The sequence below is a fragment of the Lolium rigidum genome, chromosome 6, assembly GCF_022539505.1.
Source record: "Lolium rigidum isolate FL_2022 chromosome 6, APGP_CSIRO_Lrig_0.1, whole genome shotgun sequence".
Classification (NCBI taxonomy): Eukaryota; Viridiplantae; Streptophyta; class Magnoliopsida; order Poales; family Poaceae; genus Lolium; species Lolium rigidum.
Window position 1 is genome coordinate 285,915,090 of NC_061513.1, and position 22,713 is coordinate 285,937,802.

General features: G+C 48.2%; 2 protein-coding genes across 2 annotated transcripts; one reads left to right on the top strand and one right to left on the bottom strand.

Moving 5' to 3' along the window:
• Nucleotides 1-8,108: 8,108 nt before the first annotated feature.
• On the top strand, nucleotides 8,109-12,183 carry LOC124667187. The gene is made up of 5 exons (XM_047204505.1): nucleotides 8,109-8,949; nucleotides 9,094-9,885; nucleotides 9,940-10,043; nucleotides 10,415-10,550; nucleotides 11,330-12,183. The coding sequence occupies exons 1-5, from the start codon at nucleotides 8,109-8,111 to the stop codon at nucleotides 12,010-12,012; spliced, it is 2,556 nt and encodes an 851-aa protein (XP_047060461.1). The 3' UTR covers nucleotides 12,013-12,183.
• Nucleotides 12,184-13,508: 1,325 nt separating this feature from the next.
• Nucleotides 13,509-14,048, bottom strand: LOC124664293. The gene has a single exon (XM_047201845.1). It carries the CDS (start codon nucleotides 14,046-14,048, stop codon nucleotides 13,509-13,511), a length of 540 nt encoding a protein of 179 aa, XP_047057801.1.
• Between the last annotated feature and the right edge of the window lie 8,665 nt (nucleotides 14,049-22,713).

The window sequence follows — 22,713 nt, forward strand, 5'->3', positions numbered from 1 at the left end:
GAGGAACAAGACAAAGCAGAAGCGGTGCCGTGCCTATAAAAGGAGCATCGATACGCCATGGCAAGCAGACCAACAAGCCAACCTAGCAGGTAGGGAGAGCTTCATCCCCATGGATGGAGGAAAGGGTTGGGAAATCTCCCGTGGCGCAGCTTCTCGAAGATGTCGTTGGTGCACACGCCCTACGGCATCTTCGGAAGTTGCGCCTCGAGAAAATTTTCCCGCAAGCCCGTGAAAGACTCCATCTCCTCTAACAGTGTTGGGGAAAGGGTTGGGAAATCTCCCGTGGTGCAACTTCTCGAAGATATCGTTGGTGCACACGCCCTACGGCATCTTCGGAAGTTGCGCCTCGAGAAAATTTTCATGCAAGCCCGTCAAAGACTCCATCTCCTCTAATATCTTACATACAGTTACATAATTACACAAAAACCAGTAGCTCAGGGTACAAGAGGAGGGTTCTCATTATTACATAAATGTAGAGATTGTTTTGGGAACTATTAAGAATACATTATTACATAAATGTAGAGATTGTCTTGGGTTTTCTTCTGCGCCGTAGCCATGGAGAATCTTCATCATTTAGCAAGATGCTTGGATCAATTTTCATCGTGAAGGGTGGAATTTCTTTAAACTTATTATAATCTTCTGACATGTCTGTCTTGTCATCCACTCGCACGATATTTCTTTTCCCCGAAAGAACTATGTGGCGCTTTGGCTCCTCGGTTGATGTATTCTTTTGTTGATTTCTTTTTCTCGGTTTGCTAGACATGTCCTTCACGTAGAAAACTTGAGCCACCTCGTTGGCTAGGACGAATGGCTCGTCCATGTACGCAAGATTGTTGAGATCCACTGTTGTCATACCGTACTTATCGTCTACCTGTACACCGCTGAGCTTCACCCATTTGCACCAAAACAAAGGGACCTTAAAAGTAGGTCCATAGTCTAGTTACCATATCTCCTCTATGTACCCATAATATGTGGCGGTCTGCCCATTCTCGTCTTTTGCATCGAAGCGGACACCACTGTTTTGGTTGGTGCTCTTTTTATCTTGGGCGATCATGTAAAATGTATTCCCATTTATCTCGTACCCTTGGAATGTACATATGTTTGAAGATGGTAACCTGGCCAACAAGTACAGCTGCTCTACGACAGTGGTGTCACTCATGAGATGTCTTTGCAACCAATTGCCGAAGGTATTCATGTGTTAACGTGTAATCAAGGACTCGGGCTGGCCCGGGTTTATTTCTCGTACAACATTCTTGTGTATCTCGATGTACGGAGCCACCAAGCTGGAATTGTATAAAACTGTGTAGTGTGCTTGATTGAAAGAAAGCTTGTCCCTGCACACCGTTGCTTTTCTTCCTAGTGTGCCTTTTCCAATCAGCCTCCCCTCATACCGAGATTCAGGAACACCAATCGGCTTAAGGTCAGGAAGAAAGTCAACACAAAACTCAATGACCTCCTCTGTTTCGTAGCCCTTTGAGATACTTCCTTCTGGCCTAGCGCGGTTATGAACATATTTCTTTAAGACTCCCATGAACCTCTCGAAGGGGAACATATTGTGTAGAAATACAGGACCGAGAATTCTAATCTCTTCAACTAGGTGAACGAGGAGGTGCGTCATAATATTGAAGAAGGATGGTGGGAACAACAACTCGAAGCTGACAAGACATTCGACCACATCAACCTGTAGCCCTGACAAAGTTTCTGGATCCATTACCTTCTGAGAAATTGTGTTGAGGAATGCACATATCTTCACAATGGCTAGTCGAACATTTTCTGGTAGAAGTCCCCTCAATGCAACCGGAAGCAATTGTGTCATAAGCACGTGGCAGTCATGAGACTTTAGGTTCTGGAATTTTTTCTCCTTCATATTTACTATTCCCTTTATATTCGACGAGAAACCAGACGGAACCTTGATACTGAATAGGGCTTCAAAAAAGATTTCCTTCTCTTCTTTGGTAAGAGTGTAGCTGGCAGGCCCTTCAAACTGCCCTGGATGATTGCCGTCTCGTCCTTTATGATGTTGCTGGTCCTCTCATGCTTCTGTTCTATCTTTTGTCTTCCCATACACGCCCAGGAAACCTAGAATATTCACACAAAGATTCTTGGTCAGGTGCATCACGTCGATTGCAGAGCGGACTTCCAAGACTTTCCAATATTCTAGCTCCCAAAAAATAGATTTCTTCTTCCACATGGGCGCGTGTCCTTCACCGTCTTTCGGAACATGTCGACTGCCTGGACCCTTTCCAAAGATAACATTTAAATCCTTGACCATGTCAAATACATCAGCACCACTACGGGAGACAGGCTTCGGACGGGTTTCTGCCTCGCCATTGAAATGTTTTCCTTTTTTCCTTAAGGCATGCCTGCGCGGAAGAAAACGGCGATTGTACGGGTACACATTTTTCCTACTTTTTCCCAAATATTTACTTTCAGTCTCATCTAAACAGTGTGTGCATGCATTGTATCCCTTGTTCGTCTGTCCTGAAATGTTACTAAGAGCAAGCCAATCATTGATGGTTACGAATAGCAACACTCGTAGGTCAAATTCTTGCTCGATGTGCTCATCACACACATGTACACCTGGTTCGGCCCACAGCTCCAAAAGTTCATCAACTAATGGCCTTAGGTACACATCAATGTCGTTGCCGGGTTGCTTTGGGCCTTGGATAAGCACTGTCATCATAATGAACTTCCGCTTCATGCACAACCAAGGAGGAAGGTTGTAGATACATAGAGTCACGGGCCAGGTGCTGTGACTGCAGCTCTGCTCCCCAAAAGGATTCATGCCATCTGTACTTAGACCAAACCATAAGTTCCTTGTCTCACCTGCAAAATCCGGAAACTCTCTCTTGATGTTTCTCCACTGCCGACCATCAGCGGGGTGCCTCAACATCGCGTCTTTCTTACGTTCTTCCATGTGCCATCGCAATAACTTGGCATGCTTTTTGTTTCTGAACAAACGTTTCAACTGTGGTATTATGGGAGCATACCACATCACCTTCGCAGGAACCCTCTTCCTGGGTGGCTCGCCCTCAACATCACCAGGGTCATCTCTTCTGATCTTATACCGCAATGCACCGTATATCGGGCATTTATTCAAATTCTCGTACTTCTCACCGCGGTAGAGGATACAATCATTAATGCATGCATGTATCTTCTGCACATCTAATCCTAGAGGGCAGAGAAGCTTCTTTGCTTCATACGTACTGGCGGGCAATTCGTTCTTTCTTGGAAGCAGCTTCTTTAATATTATCAGCAATTTTTCAAATCCCGAGTCAGTCACACTGGCCTCTGCGTTCCATTTCAGCAATTCCAATATGCTACCCAGCTTTCTCTGCCCATCTTCACAACCTGGGTACAACAATTTTTGGTGGTCCTCTAACATCTTGTCGAACTGCAACCTCTCCTTTTCTGTGCCACAGTCTCTCCTTGCATCAGAAATGGCCCGACGAAGATCATCATCACCAGGATCATCTGGTGCCCGTTCTTCACCTCCTTCTTCTTCATTGTCTTTCATTGCGGTATCATCGTATTCAGAGAACATAGATCGGTACTGGTCATCGTTATCTTCGTCTTCATCGCCGTCTTCCATCATAACCCCTTTTTCTCCGTGCTTGGTCCAAACATTATAGCCGGACATGAATCCGTACCGAAGCAGGTGGCTCTGAATGTCTCTTGAGCAAGAGTAATCCTTCTCATTCTTACATTTCAGACATGGACAACAAATAAAACCTTGCTTCGACTTGTTGGCATCGGCCACAAGCAGGAAATATTTCACGCCCTCTCTGAAAGCGTGATCGCATCGGTTACCGTACATCCATGGATGACTCATCTGCACCATAAGTACAATTATGTATCAGATGCAATCACCATGCTAAAATTAGTATTGTGCGGACTATGTATACGAGAAAATAGTTGCTAACCTTTTAGGATCAAAAAGAGGAGAAATCTTATCAAATAAAATCTAGTGGCATCCTCACAAACATTTCATCAAACACCTCTTGTGCACATGAAGAAAAAAAGAGCTAGCATAAACCTCCACCTTTCACCACTAAGGAAAAAAATGTAGGGAGGTGGGGGAGGGGGGGGCTGGCTGTGTATATATAGGCCAGGACCCTTTTGTCGCGGGTCGTGGGATGCCAGCAGGCCGCAGACAGCGCCAGACCTCTTTTGTCGCGGGTCGTGGTACGGCCCGCGACAAAAGGGTCCTAACGGACCGCGACAAAAGGGTCCTAACGGACCGCGACAAAAGGCTCCGTGCCCTCCAGCTGGTTTCGGGGCGACGTGGCAAGGCCATTTGTTCCGGCTTCAGACTGGGCCGGGACAAAAGGCCTGGACGAAAACCCTGTTTTCTACTAGTGCGAGCTTCTCAATGTTCCACCAGCTACCCAAGCATTTTGAAATGGTAGACCTTGGATCTTGGACTTGAGCAAAGCATCAAGAGCGACAAGAGTGAGATGGAAGCAACACATACTACCTGGTGCAGCTACGTTGTTTTCCGTGTGTTATACTTCTTATTACAACGTTCGCATGTCGACAGAGAAAGAAGTTTGGCATGGCAACTTGCCGTTTCCCGGGACTGGCACGTCGGCGTGTCGATAGAGAAGTTACTATGCCATTACACCCAACAGAATGATGCACACAATGATGCATGCACGTATAGGTAGATAGATGATGCAGCCACTAATTTACGGTCATGGAAAACGTAGCGAGGGGTGTCCTAGATCCCCAATCATCACTCGGGCCTCCCACGTGAAAAGGTGCTCTTTTGTGAGCAGCGAAAGTTGTAAAAAGGACGGAGGTCCTGCGTGAACCGAGACACGGCCAACGCAACGCAAGGAAGAAGGCCGCGAGTCGCGAGCCAGCACCGTCGCAAAACATCGCTTGCCGGAGCAGCGCGACATGGCGAGAACAGGGGGGGCTGGAGGAGGCGGGCACAGTGGTTTGACTGTGCGCGACGGTGCGCCGGCCGGGCGGCGTCGGCAGGGACCTGGCGTCGGTGATCGGGCGGTGCAGCTGAATAGAAGAAGAATAGGCGATGATGAGGCGGTGCGGGGCCGATGATGGGTGGATGGATCCGTCCAAAAGCGACACTGGTGGCCCGTGGCCCGTGTCCGGCCCCTGTGCATGCTATCTCTTCGCAGTTCTGACGCTGTCTGGGGCCAGCGCGCGCGACAGGGCCGGGCAGAGGAAAGTCCGGAGCGGTGTAGGTGGACGACCCTTCGCTGGCGCTGCGGTAGCTTCCGTCACTCGCCTGCACGACTTGTCCCCTCGCTTTTCACCTAGCAGCGTCATCCTTCTCCTTCTTCTCTCTCTCTCCTCCGAGAGCTGCCGTTGCGCCGGTGCCGGTCCACGGTAAACGGAAGATGGACCTGCGCCGGTGCCGGTGTCTAGCGAGGGCGGCGTCGCGTGTCGATCGACGGACCTGCGCTGCGCCGCTGCTACAACTACGACCTACACCCACCTTCCCCTTCCTGCCACCTGCCCGTCTTCCTTCGTCTGTCCCGACTCGGCGGCCTTTAAGCCGTTGTCTTGTCATGTTCCCCAGGGAGAACACCGTTTACTACGTGCGTGCAATCCCCGGGTGGGTTGATGTGGCCGGGCCCCGCCGCACCATGATTACGCACGGATCGTGAAAGCTACGGCGGGAAATGGACACGGGTTCTTCTTGCGTCGGTGGTCATCGGGTTTCTGGGTGTCCGTTTTGGAGCTTTTCTTTTTTTGACTCGCCAAAACACCCACTTCCCCGCTCCGTCTAGTAGCTCACGGCCCATGAAAACCGTAGCTGCTTCGCCGTTTCGGTAGCAGATCATCTTCCACGGGGAAAATTGACAAAAAAAAAGGATGTCTTGTCACATAGTCACCACCTTTGACCTTTTGGACACATATAAACACCATTTTTACAGTAAGCTTGTAACACCATCACTGATTTTACCGGTTAGACGTATCAAACCGTTTTCTGACAGTTGGGTGCGCCTCTCAAGGCTGTGTGGCAAGTAAAAACCCACTAATTCATGCCAATTTTACAAAAAGAACATTTTGAACTTATTTTTTCTATTTCAGATCCTCCTTTTTTTCTCTTCTCCCACACGTTTGAGTCGAGGGAGCATGAGAGGATGGTGGACGCCGCCCAGGCGCCCACTAGCGGCACACTGGGGTACGCCCGTGGAGCGTGGCGTTGTAGAGGCCACCAAGGACTAGGACCAGCATGCATTCGTCGCCCTTCGCCGTCCCCGTCGAGCATGCATTCGTCGACCTTGCTCCCGTGGCTACCGCCTCGTGCGCCATGTCCACCACCCGACCTCGCCACTGACAGTCTTCCGAGCGTCGCGCTGCCCTTCCTTGCCACCATGGTCCAGCGATGTTCATGAGCACCGTCGGCCAGCCCCGTCCGCTGTTTCCATGCATGCACAAGCACATGAGAGTGTTCCGTGAGGCCGGTGGTCAAGCACACGAAGGAGAATATGGCTAGGACTTGATTGCGTTCGAAAAATGGAGGCGAGAGGTTTTGTGTAAAATTAACATGAATTAGTGGTTTCTACTTGCCATATAAAATTGACAAATGGACCCTAGTTGTCGGAGAGTGGTTTAACAGAGAATCGGTGTTTTTTGTTGAATTTTTGTCGAATATTACGTACGAGTTAGGTTACGTTTGGACTCCTATATAATTAGGGGTGTAAATGGATATGATAATTCTCGCGCCGAAACCACACCGAATCCGTTTTAAGGTATCAATATCCGATATTAAAGAATCTAGCGGATAAGGATATCCGAAAATCTAATTAGGATAATCCGAAGGTTTTAAACCGGGTAATCCGTTTTTTGAGTCAAAAGTCAAGGCCAATCTTGAAAGGTTAATAATTATTAAGTTACTAAATTCATTTGGAGAACATGTTTAGTTCTAAGTTTCTATATCAATGCTTTAGTTTTTGCGCATTGTGCCTCTTTCTTCTTCACTACATAGGACTGGAAGTTTAAATATCTCTCAAAGATTTGCAAAAGCTATAACAATCTACCGACGAGACCATAAATCCGACATTTTTTTGTTTCTGGTCTAGATCCGTCCTATTTCCGATTCAAATTTGTAGTCGGAAATATTTGCATTCAAATCTGAAACCGACCAATATCCGCTTCGATCCGAATCCAAGAAAAATACATGGTAAAAAATATGATATGAGCAAAATTCGATTCAATCTGATCCATTTACACCCTATATATAATGAAGGACCGACACATGTTGTAACCTATGAGAACTTTATAGCGGGAGTGCAAGGGGAGGCTACGGGTTGTGCCGGTGCCCAAAGTAGACAGGTGTTGTGGTATAAATGGGACCCCCGACCCCTGAGGAGTAGTCAAATTCGGCAAACTGAGTTATCAAATCTCGGCCTCATACCACGGAAGCGGTGTGCCTTTATGTGATTGTTTGATCCTCGGTGTATGGACTGGGGGCTTAGAGGATAACACTATGTGTTCCGCACACCGGCCTAAAAATGTATTTATACGTACGTACAAAAGGCCAAAAATGTTGGTTATGTGATAAGATGATCCAAAATAAATATGATGTTTTTTTTGTCATTTATTATATCTTCCATGGCAAGCAGGAGAAGATGAGAAGGCTCCCCGTCCGGCCGGTGAGGTACACCACTACACCATCTAGCCCATCGCTTCCCGTTCCCGTTCCCACACCACTACTGTACACCAGTAGGCCTGTACAGTACACTGACCTTTCCTCAGGTCTGTCCGCTTCTTCCCCAGCCTCGGCTCCCGTGCCGACGCGAAGAAGGCTGCCACTCATACTGCTCACTTGGCTGCCTGGCTTTCCTTCCTCACGACGCGTCCTTCCCGTCCCGTCCCGTCCGCGGCGCCGCTCACGCCACACCAACCCACTACTCCCACTGACGCCGCGGCCCACTCTCCGCGCAGCCCCACCTGTCAGTGGTCAGAGCGGCTCCTTTCTTCCTCCTCGCGGCGCGTGCCGAGCTCTAGCTGCCGTTGCGTGCCACCTACTACAACATCCTCCGCTTTCTTGCTCCCGGACCCAGGCACGCGTCGCCGAAACCAAGAACACTACACGGCGGAGTGAGCAGTGGCCGACTGGCGAGTGGAGGATGGGCGGCGGCAGCCTGGCCATCGTGGAGAAGAAGCCGCCGCTGAACGCCGGGGGGTGCGCGGGCGGGGTGCTCTTCCACCTGCTCGACTGGCACCGCCGCCTCGCCCGCAAGCGCCGCCTCTTCTCCCCGCGCCGCCTCCTCCCCTCCGCCGCCCGCTCCTCAAACTCCTCCTCCACCCGCAGGCTCCTCCCGGCCCCGCCGCCGTCCCCCGCCCCGCCACCCCCGCCTCGCCCCAAGTTGGGAATGGCCGCTGGGTCTGACTCCCCCGCCGCCGCCCCTCCCGGCGTCGTCGCACGGCTCATGGGCCTCGAGTCCTGGCCCGCCGACGCCCCCCTCACCACCACCCCTCCGCCCAGGCCGCAGAAGCAGCGCAAGGTGGACGCGGCGGCGGTGCAAGAAGACGCCGTGTCGTCGGTGGTGGTGATGCTGAGCCGGCGCCCGTCCGCGCACGCGCACGCGCGGAGCCACCACAGCGCCGACCTGCCGGCGCGGAGCCCGAGGCGGGCGCGCCTCGTGCACGCCGCCGCGGCCAGGCTGCTGGACCCGGGCTCCTCCAGGGGCAGGCTCGCGTGCGCGTACGCCTGCTCCTCGCCGCAGCACCGCGGCCACGCCGGCGGCACGCTCCAGGACTTCCTGTCCCGGTCCGACAGCCTGGCCGCTCCTCCAGCGGACGCGGAGCCGGACAGCGCCGTCGGGTCTTCGTCCCGGTGGCAGCGGATGCAGCGCTCCGTTGAGACCGCCATGGCAGGCGATGCTGGTGCTGGGTTGGTGATGAGTGGTAGTGATACGATTGTAGTGCCAAGAACAGATTTTGGTGATGCAGACATGAGTAGAGACAGCTCTGATGGGGATGCATTGCACAAGGATAACAGAGCAAGAACTGGGAGAATGGGCAGCTGTGCCGGGGTCAGACCGAGCAGTGCGGGTGAAGGTCCAATTATGGTGCCAAGAACATATTTTGGTGATGCAAGTATGAGTAGAGGCACTCCTGATGTGGACGGCATGCGAAAGGATAACAGAGCAAGAACTGGGGGAATGGGCAGCTGTGCCGGGGTCAGATCGAGCAGTGCCGGCGCTGGATTGAGAACTGGAGAACAAAGGCTGCTGCGAAAGAGGGGAACCTTCTCTAGGCCGGATGTTCCGAGGAGCATCGCGTCTGGGAACTTGGCTAGTGCAACGCGTTCGATCGGCAATGCTCCTGAACTGGCACCTGGTGGTAGTAGCAGCAGGAGGGCAGCATGCAATTCCGGTCCAAGCAGGGAACCGATGAGTTCAATCACTTCGCAAAGAAGCACTCGCAGAGACGGGATCGATCGGAGCGGGCTGGCGTCCACGAGCAGGAATGTAAGCAATGCGTCTGGGCCGAGAAGAGGATCACGCAAGAAGATCGACCATGGTACGAGATTCAGTAGTAACAGAGATGACCGTAATGCAGCTGCATTTGCCTCTAGCTCATCCATGAGACCGGCGTCCAGGGCTTCGTCACTCGGCCAAGTTTCAGAGAAGAGAGGGTTCCGAAGCACGCAATCTGATACCAGTTGTACAAGAATGCCAGTAGTGGATGCCAAATGTTTGGAAATTGAATATCGTTGTGCGGGCGCTACATCTGAGAAAGAGGAGTTTAGCAGGTTGTTGAAAGCGAAAATCGATGAGCTTGGCCTGTCTGATAAGGTTGCACCAAGTGACGCTCATTCAGCAAACTTGACCGTGTCATTGCTCCAGGAGCTCATCGCTGCCCTTACTGATGACACAAACACCTCGGCCTCTCAATGCAGTAACCATTCCGATTCATCAGCTCCTCTAAATAATGCTGACACAAACACCTCAGCCTCTCAATGCAGTAACTATTCCGATTCATCAGCTCCTCTGAATAATGCTGACACCGTATGCAATTCCAATGATCAATCGCTTGGATTTCACAAGTGTTATCAGGTCAGTTTGGATGTTTCCGTGTTACATCATTGTGCCATCTTTTTTAGAAGTTTTATCATCACTTCAGAAATATTTATTTGATCAATGATGAGAATACTTCTTTGATATTTGCCTTTCCATTTTCTGTTTGTTCACTATATATAGACTGAAATTCCACTGCTAATACATAACACTTTGTCTAATGGCATTGATTGAGGAAGCATTTGCATGAATCCATGACTGGTACATTTGTGAATTTGTTAAAAATTGTCATTGGACGTTGTCAAGCCTTTGATGATGTAATATTGTACTTGACCTGACATTCATTTTACTGTGGTCACACTATTGTTTCTTGCTGGCTATTGAAAATTTGAAACATTCTTCTGTTCTAGTTCCAGGGTGACCGAGAGGCTGATTTTTCCGTTACATGCACAAATGATGAGCCCAATCAGCCAAGTCCAACATCAGTCCTCGAAGCATGCTTTTCAAATGATGCTTCCTCCTTAGGCAGTCCAGTTGAAAAGAATGGTAATTTTTTTATCACCTTGAATGTTTTGAGCTAGAATGGAAGGATACTTGATATAGCTAGTAATCCCAGCAAAACTTAAGTTTGTAGCGGTCTATAAAGCTGGGTTTAATGACTCAATTCTTAAAAAAAATTGAGCTAGAAATATATTTTTCTTTAATTAATTTAAATGACTTCAGTTGTTGAATTCAAGTAAACAAACGTGTTGATAAAACCTCAAATGAATACTTATGTTTTGCAAAAAATGCATCTGGCCACAAAATTGATTGCTTTAGTGCACATCTTGACGCTGTATTGCGGATTCAGTATCATGATCACAATGATTAGCAAGAGCAATAAATAATCTACATGTATCACTAATATTTGAACTATTATCAGACTGTGCTGTTACAATATATTACCTCCGTTCAGAATTAACGCGGGCACCACCTAAGTACACGCATGCAGAAGCATCTCTCTGCGTCGATTAAAAGGGAACGGAGGTAGTAGTTAACTTCGCTCGGCTTAAAAATGTTCTTTTTTGAAGAGAAGCTTAAAACAGTTTGAAGATCATGATCACAATGAGTAGCAAAAGCAATAAATAATCTACATGTATCACTAATATTTGAACTATTATCAGAATGTTCTGTTACAATATAGTTAATTTCGCTCGGCTTAAAAATGTCTTTTTTCGCGGAGAAGCTTAAAACAGTTCTTAGTTACAGAACAAACTGGATTAGTAGATTTTTGCATGTGTACTGAAGTTGATTATAATGATAACCTATTGTTGTTTTGCTTGCAGAAGGTAAAGAATTTTTTGTTTCAATGGAGAACAAGATGGAAGACCTCTTCAATTTGGACTCTGACATGGTAGAGTTGGCCATGTCCATTGACACAACAAAGACTGATGCTCATGGCCGTGAAGAAATTCCACATGTTCAGAGTTTTGCGGCGCATGACTTCAACTTCTTAGAAGGGAGGCTCCACAGCATTGGAGAGGCTGTTGCAAACGCTGAACTGCTTCTGGACAGTAGCCTTTTCTGCGGCATGCCATCAAGTCTATCACTCCATTCTTTCATTGTCGAAATGCTGGAAACTGTCGAGGGTTGCTTCTGCGACGGATCGGAGAGCCTAGGTTTCGAGGAAGAGAACAAGTACCAGCGCACCAACTTCCTGTTCGACTGCATCGTCGAGTCGCTGGATTCAAGGTTCCGCAACTTCGGCAAATGCGGGTACAAGGCGTGGCTGAGGCTCCCTCTCACTCTGAGCAAGGACATGCTGAAGAGGGAGGTGTCCGAGGAGATCAGCACATGGATGGACCCTGTCGACGAGGTTCCTTCAAACCGAGCAGCGGAGAAAGAGCTGGACCAAGTGGCTACTGCCAGCCAGGACGCATGCAAGGTGGAAGCGTTCAATATCAGCGTCGCGATCGAGAATGACATACTTGAGGCCCTTGTCGGTGAGTTTGCATCTGACCAATGCTGAAGGGGATCTTTCTGGTTGACGTGATCACGTATAAGTAACACTCTGCAGATATGTACCATATTTCTCCGCAAGGAAAATTTGTACAGTCATGTAAGATCGAAACGGCCTCGTGTTATTTCACTTTTTGTACTCTCTAACTGAAACGTGCTCCTACTGAAAGTGTATGCACTGTCCTCACTGTCCTGGGCATTTCTTCCCTTCCACTGAATAATGTTAAGAACTTGAAGTTTCTTTGTTCTAGAGTTGTAGACTGGAGTTCCTTTCTTACAGAGTCCTGTCTGAATCACTGTAAAATTACTGCATGTTACCAACAGTCTACACCTTTGCGTGCTGATGGAAGAATGGCATCGTGTGCTGCACCTTTTGCTGGATCTATCATGAAGCAAAGGCTTGGCGTACTGCCGTTGGATCGTCTAGTTGCTAATCCATCTGAAAATTGTTAATGTACCTCTTTATCTCAAAACGCTTTAACCTTTCTGGCATCATGCCGTTGTGATCTGCGAGCGGAGCTCCCACTGAGCAAAGCTGGGATTTTTATTGCTGCATTTCCTGGACTTGCTTTTGTCTGAAGCAGCACATAAACTGGGCAGGAAACAGGCAAGGATGAGAGAACAAATTGCGCCGGTTCTCGAAGGAGAGCCTTGTCTGTGTGTATCCGGAAAGGCATTCCTCGATGGACTTAATCTACACGAGAGAAGAAGTGCTCTTACCACAATAGATTATTATGAACTTTTCCATGATTTGCTGGCAGAGAAACTCTTCCATGATTTGATGTCAGCGGAACTCTTCCATGATTTGCTCTCTCTGCTATGCCGCTCATTTGGATTTTCAAATAAACAACCGGATCCGGACGGAGACTGTGGTATGTGCCGCGACAGAAAGATACTAGCACCAAGGCAGTGTTTGAACTCGAAAATCGTTGATCAACAACACCCGAGTCACTGACGAAATGGGTAGATTCAGACAAGAGTCATAACATGACAGAACAGAACAGAGCAGCAACAGTGCACGAGGAAACAGGCAAGGATCAGAGAACAAAACAGCGCCGGTTCTCGAAGCAGAGCATTCTCCCTCCGTAACCTGAAAAGAATTCCTCGATGAACTTAGTTTACACACGATATATTATTCTTATCAGATCAGTATACTATCAAGAACTTTTCCGTGTTTTGCTCTCTGTCTCCCGCTCGTTGGGATTTTCGAAGTGAAGGGCCGAATTCGAACGGGGAGTGCCGTGAGCCCGTGACAGACAGAGAAAATGGAGCAAATGAAAGGATTTGATCTCGAAAACATTAGTAATGATGTAACGAGCTTTGTGGGTAAATTCAGACACGAGTCACAACATGACAGAACAGCAACAATCAACGCCGTGGGAAAAAGGAAGAACACACATTCGAACCGAACTGCAGCTAAGATAGCTAGCGACAATTCCACCGAGCAAGCACCAAGACGGAATCGCGGAATGCAGAGTCCATGGATCACGGTCTGTGGAGGCGAGGCTAGATGAGGAGGCGCCGCGTCTCCTGCATCCTCATCTCCTGGTAGAACCTCTCGATGAAGCGCTCCGCGCGGCTGTCCACCTCCTCGTCCTCGCCGTACTCTTCCTCTTCCTCGTCATACCCGTACACTTCATCGTCGTCGCGCTCGCCGTACGCGGCGCGCGGCGGGTCGGTCCGGGGCGGCGGCAGGCAGTCGAGCACGGCGACGTCAACTGCATCCCCGCCGGCGCCGCATCCGCCGCAGAGGAGAGAGGAGAGGAACACCTTGGCGGCGCTCCTGCGTTTGCTTCCAGCGCTGCGCCAGGCGGAGAGGCCCGGCGGGCGCGGGAGCAGGAGCGGGGAGCCCGAGGGCGAGAACTGGTACTCGCCGACGTACGCGTAGCTGTAGTGGCGGAGGCGTCTGGCGCGGCGGCGCTTGAAGAGGAGCAGGGTGCGGGCCGCCCTGGCCTTGGAGATGGGCGTGAGCGGGAGCGTGGTCAGGATGGCCATGGCCCTGCCGAGGATGGGCCGCCTGGTGGTGGAGGTGGAGGTCCTCGGCATGGTGGCGAGGCCGGGTTCTTGGTTTCCCTCTCTTTCTCACATTCAAATGTGGCCGAGGCGCGGTGGACTGGACTGACTGATCGGTGGTTGCTGGCTGTGGGTGGGGTGGGGTGGCGGAGCGGGTGGTTTTATGGTGGTGTGGTGACTGCCCGTTCAGAAATTTGATTCAGATCGTGCGTACAGGAAAGTTGCGTCGTCGTCGTCTTAAAGCGACTTTAGAGCATCTCCAACAGGCGCGCTATATCGCGGCGCGCTAAAACCAAGAATCCGCGCGCGGTAAACAGATATGGCGCGCTGTGCGCGTTTTTCCTCCGCGCAGGCGCGTAAAATACAGACAGCGTCGTGCAGCAGGGAAAAATGGTCCTCCGCCGAGCGCTGCAAAATACAGACGCGCGTGGCGCGCAAAACAGATTTCTAGTCTATTTTGCATTCACAATTCATGAAAGAAATGACACAATTCATGAAATAAATGACACAAAGTGCAACAACATCACATAGTTCAACAAGGACACACAAAATGACGTAGTTCAACAATGACACACGACATATGGTTCAAATGGACAAAGTGAAACAATGCATATCACAAATGCATATCACACTTCCGCATTTTCCAAGTCAACACCCCGGAGGAGGAGGCTGTCGGCGGGGGACGGGCGCCTTCGCTTTCTTCGGTGGCGCGACGGCGGCGGGGCCGACGTGAGGCCGTTTCGTTGACGGCGCCTTCCCCCTCCTCGGCGCGGGCGCGCGTTACGCGGTGCCTGCGCGGCCATCCGCGCCGCGGCAGCGCGCTGCGTGTAGTGCTCCGCGGCGGGCGAACAGCGCCCGCGCAGCAGCACGTTAGGTTCCGGCGTCGGCGCCGCCGCATAGGGTTTAGGCGGCGCGCGCGGAAGCGGCGGCGGCGAGGGTGTGACGCAGTAGGGAGGAGTCGGCGGAGTTGTCGGAGGAGTCGTCCATCGTCGGGATCGCCGGCGCGCGCGGAGACGACGGATTGGGCTCGAGGCGGCGACGCGGGGAGGAAGTTTCGGCGCGGGGGATTTTTCGCGGTTGGACGAGCGATGCCGCGTGTTGTAGCCGACGCGCGCAGATATGCCGCTCCGGATTATGCAAAACGCCGCGCGCCCTAAAAATTTTACAGCACCGCGCCGTTCACGCGCTGCTTGGAGCGCCTGATTCTGTCCCGCGCGCGCTATATCGGACGTTTTTATGCCGCGCGGCCTATATAGCGCGCCTGTTGGAGATGCTCTTACAGTTTACGATCAGGAGTTGGAACGAAAGAAAATCTTTTGATTTCTTGGCGTAGTACCACAATCGGTATGTTACGAATTTGAAAGCTGTGGCCGTATACCGCGTGGCCGCATTGCCGTTGGTCGCGGCAAGTGGAGAAAACAGCGACCCAGTTCCATAAGGGTCTGTTCGGTTTTGGAACTAGCTGGAATAGAACGGAACCGTTCCGCACCTGGAACTGATTCTAGTGTTCGGTTTTGCACTGGAATGGAACGCACTCATTCCTCAGCAGAGAATATTTCCACGAGATGCGGAATACACCCATCCCTCCAATTCGGCCGGACGAGGTGGAACCGGTCGCTCTTAGCGCTAATTCCTCTCTCTCCCCTAGCATAACCTCTCTCTCTCTCTCGTCTCCCTCTCCACCCCACCCCCGATTTGCTCTCCTCCAGGCGGCGAGGACCGGCGATGGTGGCCATGGCCGGGCCGAGCACGGCACGGCCGGCGGCGGCGGCGGCCACGGCCGGCCGGGCGCGGCCCTCCTCCTCGCTCCTCCGTGCTCGCGGCCGGGGCGGCGGCGGCCACGGCGGGCCGAGCGCAGTCCTCCTCACGGCTCCCTCCGTGCTCGTGGCCGAGCGGCGGCGGCGAGGCGCGGCGCGCGCGGCTGCCGAGGAGCGGCGGCGTGGGCCGAGGCACGGCAAGCCTCCTCCATGCACTGCGCCCTTCCCCGTGCTCGCGCCCTCCTCCACGCTCGCGGCCCCTCCTCCGTCAACGCCGGGGCCCTCACTGCCTCCATGCTCGCCGCGGCGCGGAGCCTCGGCCGGCCGGCCGAGCGCGGGGCAGCAGGGCGACGACCTCGGCCATGCGCGGATGCGTGGCCAAGCTTCATCCGATTTGGGGGAATTAGCTTAATTAAAAACGTTTAGATTAAATTAGTCTCTAATCAATTGATGTCTAGGTTAAATAAAATTCATTCCATTCCACAGGTTCAAATTCAACCGAACACAGCATATAAGATGAAGAGAATGGAATGGAATGGGATGGGATGGAACCATTCCATCCCATTCTAGTATATCCTAGAAACGAACAGACCCTAGGACGGCGGGCCGGGCGAAGGCTGATGCAATTGTTGGGCGACGGAACCGATCGCGCGGCTGGTTGGGCAACGGCGGCGCAAGTGGAGGGCACACACGCCGGGCTCCATGGAGGAGCGGCCTCGTGGTCGTGGTGGACTCGTGGGGTCGTAGCTGGAAAGCGCCCGTACACTCGACGCCGGTCGGTGGTCTGAGCTGCCGCTCTGAGCTGGCCGCCCGGCCGACCATTTTCAAACCCAGCTAGCCGTTGGCGCCTCTCGAGGACTCGAGCTCGAACCCTGAACCCTGAACAAACCCCACACATACCGCCAACGTCACGTCTCCCCTACCCAGTTTGGTCACTCATCAGTGACACTGACGCACCCTACCTGGCCTGACACGCCTTTATATCAGATCGCAGCACGCACGTACGTGCTCCTTCGTCGCCGGTTTGGTTTGGTCGCTCGATCCGCATTCACTTCCGGTCCATGCGGTAGTTCGCACCGTCCAGTCCCTGTATATCAGATCGATCCAAATATCATTGCCGGTCAAGTACACCGATCTCATTTTCATACTCCTGCATCAACACCGCCACCCGATTTACAGCTCTTGTCAAACAGTCACCACCACACCACACCGTGCACGCTGCAACGCCTCGGTGTCACTAGCTGTCCATTGCATGAGAAATACGGTGAAGCACTCAGGTGCCATGCACCCTGCCACCTAAAAATATCAGAAGGTTCGATCTAAATGTTTTTAAAAAAGTTGAAATAATTCACACCCGTCTATGTCACCTTGATAGTTAAGTTACTCATGCAAATTTTCAAGAAATAATGCAACCATATTTCCGTCTTGGAGTCTCTCGTCTGAACCATAACCATGGGAGCAGCAGCCACTAGATTTTCGTCGACATGCGCACCTGCAAGTTGTCAATTCAAGGGTTTTTGGCCCGATTTTTGTTAAAGTTTAAAATGGTTTTATATTTTCTGAACAAACAAGCTGAATTACACAAACACCTGCACGTCGTCAATTCTAGAGAATACCTTCTTCGTGGGAGATGTGTGAGTTTGGAAATAAACCCTTGTTATAAATGTTAGCACGATTGTGTAAAATCACTTCCACTATACATGTGACACTGTAGAGAGTTAAAGAGAAAGATCATGACCACATCGGGTTAAGAAGGATTTTCCTGATAGATATAGCACACTGCCAGAATTTGAGATAACCAGAACGTAATAAAGAACTTGATTTTTTTACAACAACATGATAATGAACTTGAGCGAACTGAAACGTTGGATAATGTGGCCCTAGTTAGATTTTTGTATCTACATTTTACATATGTTGTTTTATGTTGCAAAATGACATGGTAAAAAAGTTCTTCGAAAGAGGATCTTCTTGTTGGTTATGCTTAAAAAGATCCTCATCTCGGAAAAAAAATGTTGCCGTCCTAAACTTAGTAAAAAAAACCTAACACTATTATCACTCAAATTGCTCGTTGTGCATAGAATAATACGAAATATGAAACCTTTCTAGTTACCATGAGTTAACTACTATCCAAACATTAGGTAGGTAACTTGCCGAAGACTTGTTTACTAAAGCGGAACATTTTTTAACACCTAAATATAATCATACAAACCAATTTGAGTAGTGCAAAATGATCATGCCCGCTTGGCTTCCTTGTCTCAGTAATTTATACATTACTATCTCACTAAACTATAACTATTTCTTCCGTTTAGCGTATAACATTAACCGCTAAAATTCTAACTTCAAGTAACATCATTTATTACATAATAATGTTTGTGTATTTTAATTTGATTTTTTTCTTTGTACAAATAATTTTTCAGTGGTTACATACAAATGAAAGTGTTATTGTACAACTACATTTATTTGTAAAAGCTTATGTTATTTTTTGAATATTGGTTTCAACCATAGTGCTTAAAAAGAATTTATCTGAATATAGCCGGTCCATACAAATGCGAGAATGTAATATTCATCCAGAAAATGATTTAGGCCAACCTAGATATGCCATGATGTGTTTATATGTTTGTGGATCGTCTTAGATTCTTAGTATCTAGATGGTTCTAAAATGTACGAATCCAAGATATATGAGCTTACAATATCTTTTATGGAAGGATTGCTTAGATTATTTGTAACTAGAAGAAAATTCTGAACTTTTTGATTCAACAAGTTGTTTACATATGACTCTGTCTTTCTTCCTTACCAGTTTAATCAATTTAAGCACTACATATTCTAGTGTTCCAAATGTCCCGCCTTCTCCAATTTTGTGTTTTTGTTCCATGAGAATCGATTTATGTACGTGATTTATCTACATATCTTATAAAGCAAAACTCTACCAACATGTATTAATGTAGTAATGATAGCACATCTTTACATGCATGCTATGCACAACACCAGTTGTTTTGATAACTGATAATGTGCTGGTGGCCTATGAGTGTGTTCATGCTATTAAAAATAAGAGAAGTGGCTCCAATGGTACTTGTGCAGTAAAACTGGATATGCACAAGGCGTATGACCGTGTAGAGTGGGTTTTTTTGGAAAATATGATGAAAAGAATGGGGTTCGCTGAGAGATGGATTGGACTGATGATGGCTTGTGTGTCCTCTGTGAGATACCAAGTCAGGTTTAATTCGGAGGAAACGGAGATGTTTGTCCCTACCAGGGGGCTAAGATAAGGGGATCCACTATCTCCTTATTTGTTCCTGTTATGTGCGGAAGGATTATCTAGTCTCTTATTGCATGAAGAAGAAGTTGGTGGCATCGATGGGGTAAGGGTGTGCAGGAATGCACCATCAGTCTCACATTTACTTTTTGCTGATGATTCTCTTATTCTTATGAAGGTAGATATGAATAATGCAACTTCCCTGCAATATGTTCTTGATACCTACTGTGCTAATTCTGGACAATTGGTGAGTGTGGCCAAGTCAAGTATTTTTTTCTCTCCGAATACCAATGTGTTGGTTAGGGCAGAGATGTGTGTTGCTCTACATATTGATACTGAGGCGATTTCTGATAAGTATTTGGGGCTACCAGCTCTTGTTGGTGCTGATAAAAGTGATTGTTTCCTCCACCTAGTGGAGAGGATTATAGAACGTATTAATGGATGGAAAGAAAAATTGCTGTCTATGGGTGGAAAGGAAAATTTTGTTGAAATCAGTGGCCCAAGCTATTTCAGTTTATGCTATGTCTGTCTTTGAAATTCCGAAAGGTGTCTGCAAACGAATGATGGATGCTATCTCTAGTTTCTGGTGGGGAGATGATGAAAATAGTAATCATATGCACTGGTTTGCCTGGTGGAAACTTTGTTATCCAAAGAAGGAGGGCGGCATGGGCTTTAGAGACTTTCACTCCTTTAATCTTGCAATGCTCGCCAAACAAATTTGGAGGCTGATCTCATACCCAGAATCACTATGTGCAAGGGTACTGAGAGCAAAGTATTTCCCAGATGGAGATATTCTGAAAGCAGGACCAAAGGCAGGGGCTTCTTATACTTGGCGCAGTATTCTTGCGGCCTTGCCAACTTTCAAAAGAGGATACATATGGCGTGTTGGGACTGGTGAGGCAATTAACATCTGGAATGATCCGTGGATCCCCTCGAGCCCGGATAGGAAAATTGTCTCTCCTAGAGCTGGAGCAGTCTACACAAAGGTGAGTGAGCTTATTTCCCCGGTTACTGGTAGATGGGATGAACAATTGCTAGGGGAGCTTTTTAATGAAGTTGATGCTGGACGAATCGCTCGAATTCCTTTAAATGTACATGGTTTCGATGATTTTATTGCTTGGAATGCAAACTCCCATGGACGTTTTACGGTGCGATCAGCCTATTACTTACAATGGAAGCACCAATTTGGGCCTAGAGCACATCAGCTTGCTCTACCGGGCTCTTCCTCTTTAAACCCGGTATGTAAAAACATTTGGAGTTTGAAGCTACCAAGTAAAATTAAAATTTTTGTTTGGAGGAGTTTACATGGCATCATTCCTCTGAAGAGTATTTTAACAAACCGTCATGTTGGGACTAGTGGTGAGTGCCCGATATGTCACTTGGAGGCTGAAGATGTGCGGCATCTCCTTTTCAAATATCCGGCGTCAATCCAGATTTGGGAGGCGTTGGAGTTACATAATGTTATTCAAGATGCTATGTCTGTGGACAGAGATGGCTCGGCAATTTTGGAGCATCTCATGTGTAGAACAGAAAATGAATTTGAAGGATTTACAGAGATTCAACTGAAGGAGGTTGTGGCGACGACATGTTGGTATTTGTGGTGGCTACGTCGGCGGAGAACTCATGAATGAGCCGACTCCACCACCAAATAGATGCAAGTTCTCCATCCTTTCTATAGTGACAAACTCTGGTAATGTATATGGGAAAAAGAAGTTCACAAATGTTAAGTGGGTCAGACCTGAGGTTCGACATGTGAAGCTTAATGTTGATGCCTCCTTTCATGAAGATGCTAAAGCCGGATCAATGGGTGCTATTCTTCGGGATTATAGGGGAGAATGCATTGCAGCATCATCCTCTTATATCGAAAATGTGAATTCGGCAACAATGGCTGAGGCTTATGCTATGAAGGAGGGTCTTGACCTGGCTTGTCGTATGGGGTGCAATAATATTATTGCGGAATCGGATTCCTTGGAAGTGATCGCAGCTATGAATGATTCTGAGACTTGGTGGTGTGAGGCGGCTGCTGTGTTTGCAGAATGTGTGGACAAAGTGACTACTATCGGCGCTGTTTCTTTTATGCATATTGGGAGGGAAGCCAATCAAGTTGCTCATGAACTAGCTAGGGACTCTTATTCTTCTAAATTATCTTGTACTTGGGTCGATGAGCCCCCTAGATTTATTATAGAGAAACTCCTAAACGATGTAATCATGTGATTTGGCGGCAGCAGGTTCCAGACGCACTCTTTTCCTTCCAGGGTACCGAAGGGGGCTGGAAGGTTTTTAATGAGGCGGCCTGCTGTTTGCGTAATATAGTGCTTTAAAGTTTCAAAAAAAAAAACCATCCAATTTTTCATGTCATCTCCATCAACATCCACTAATGAAAACCCATTCGTGTATGCAAGCTATCCACATCAGCATTTTCACATGAATTAAATGTAGCCTCTCCACTGCCACGACAAATTCAATCTTACATACTTTTGTACATCACTTTTTGTTCCTCTTATACCCTTTGGTTTACATAAAATAGTATTAAAGAAATTGCCGTTGCAACGCGCTGAATATCCTTCTAGCTTATTACTTGTTTAATCCATGTGGCAATATCCTTTTTTTCTTCCTTATATGGAGTTTGAATCATCACACACGTGTGCTTTAGCTCAATATGTCCTTTAAATGAAGAGTGCTGTTGACGCGAGTGGTCGTCACCCATCACAGGTGAATATTGACATTTCCAAACTAGAACACCCCCCTATGTGGATACTACTTGGTGATATGAATTACTATATCTTTCGTGGAATATCTAAAGAAATATTAATTCCATTTTGAAACATAGTAAGTTTTTTATATAGATTTAGTTTCCCATGTGGTTTTTTTAGGGCAAGTGAGGATAAGGGGAAAACCTATACACCGACCAGGTCGGTGGCTACGGGCCACCGCACACCCACTGGTCGGGTATGGGCCAGGCCCAGTTCGCTGTGTCTTTTCGGTTTTCTGTTTCTTTTTTCGTTTTTTATTTTTTTCCTTTTTCCTTTTTCTTTTCTGTTTTCTTCTTATTTTGTTTTTCTTTCTTCTTTTTGTTCAAACTGAAAAAATTTCAAATTTCAAAAATGTTCAAAGTCAAAAAGTGTGAAAATTCGAAAATGTTCAAATTCGAAAATTGTTCAAATTCGAAATTTGTGCAAATTCGAAAATCGTTAAATTTTCAAAATTTGTTCAAATTCGAAAATCGTTCAATTTCAAAATTTGTTCAAATTCGAAAAATTGTTCAATTTTCGAAATTTGTTCAAATTCGAAAAATTGTTCAATTTTCGAAATTTGTTCAAATTCGAAAATCGTTCAATTTCAAAATTTGTTCAACTTCAAAAAATCGTTCAATTTTTGAAATTTGTTCAAATTCGAAAATCGTTCAATTCGAATTTTGTTCAAATTTGAAACTGTTCAGATTTAAAACAGAGAAAAAATGAGAAAGGAAAAAAGAAAAACAAACTTGGGCCGGCTCGTCCGCACCGAATGCACAGCAAACCAGTCTCAGCAAATCGTGGGCCGGCCCAATAAAGATCTGGGGGTGGTCGGTGGCTGTTATACACCGACCTGGTCGGTGTAAAGCAGCTCCCGGGATAAGGAGGACATGGCGGGAGAGAAACATAGCAACGAGGAACGCACACCGACAGGCCCAAGGAAGAGGCCCAGT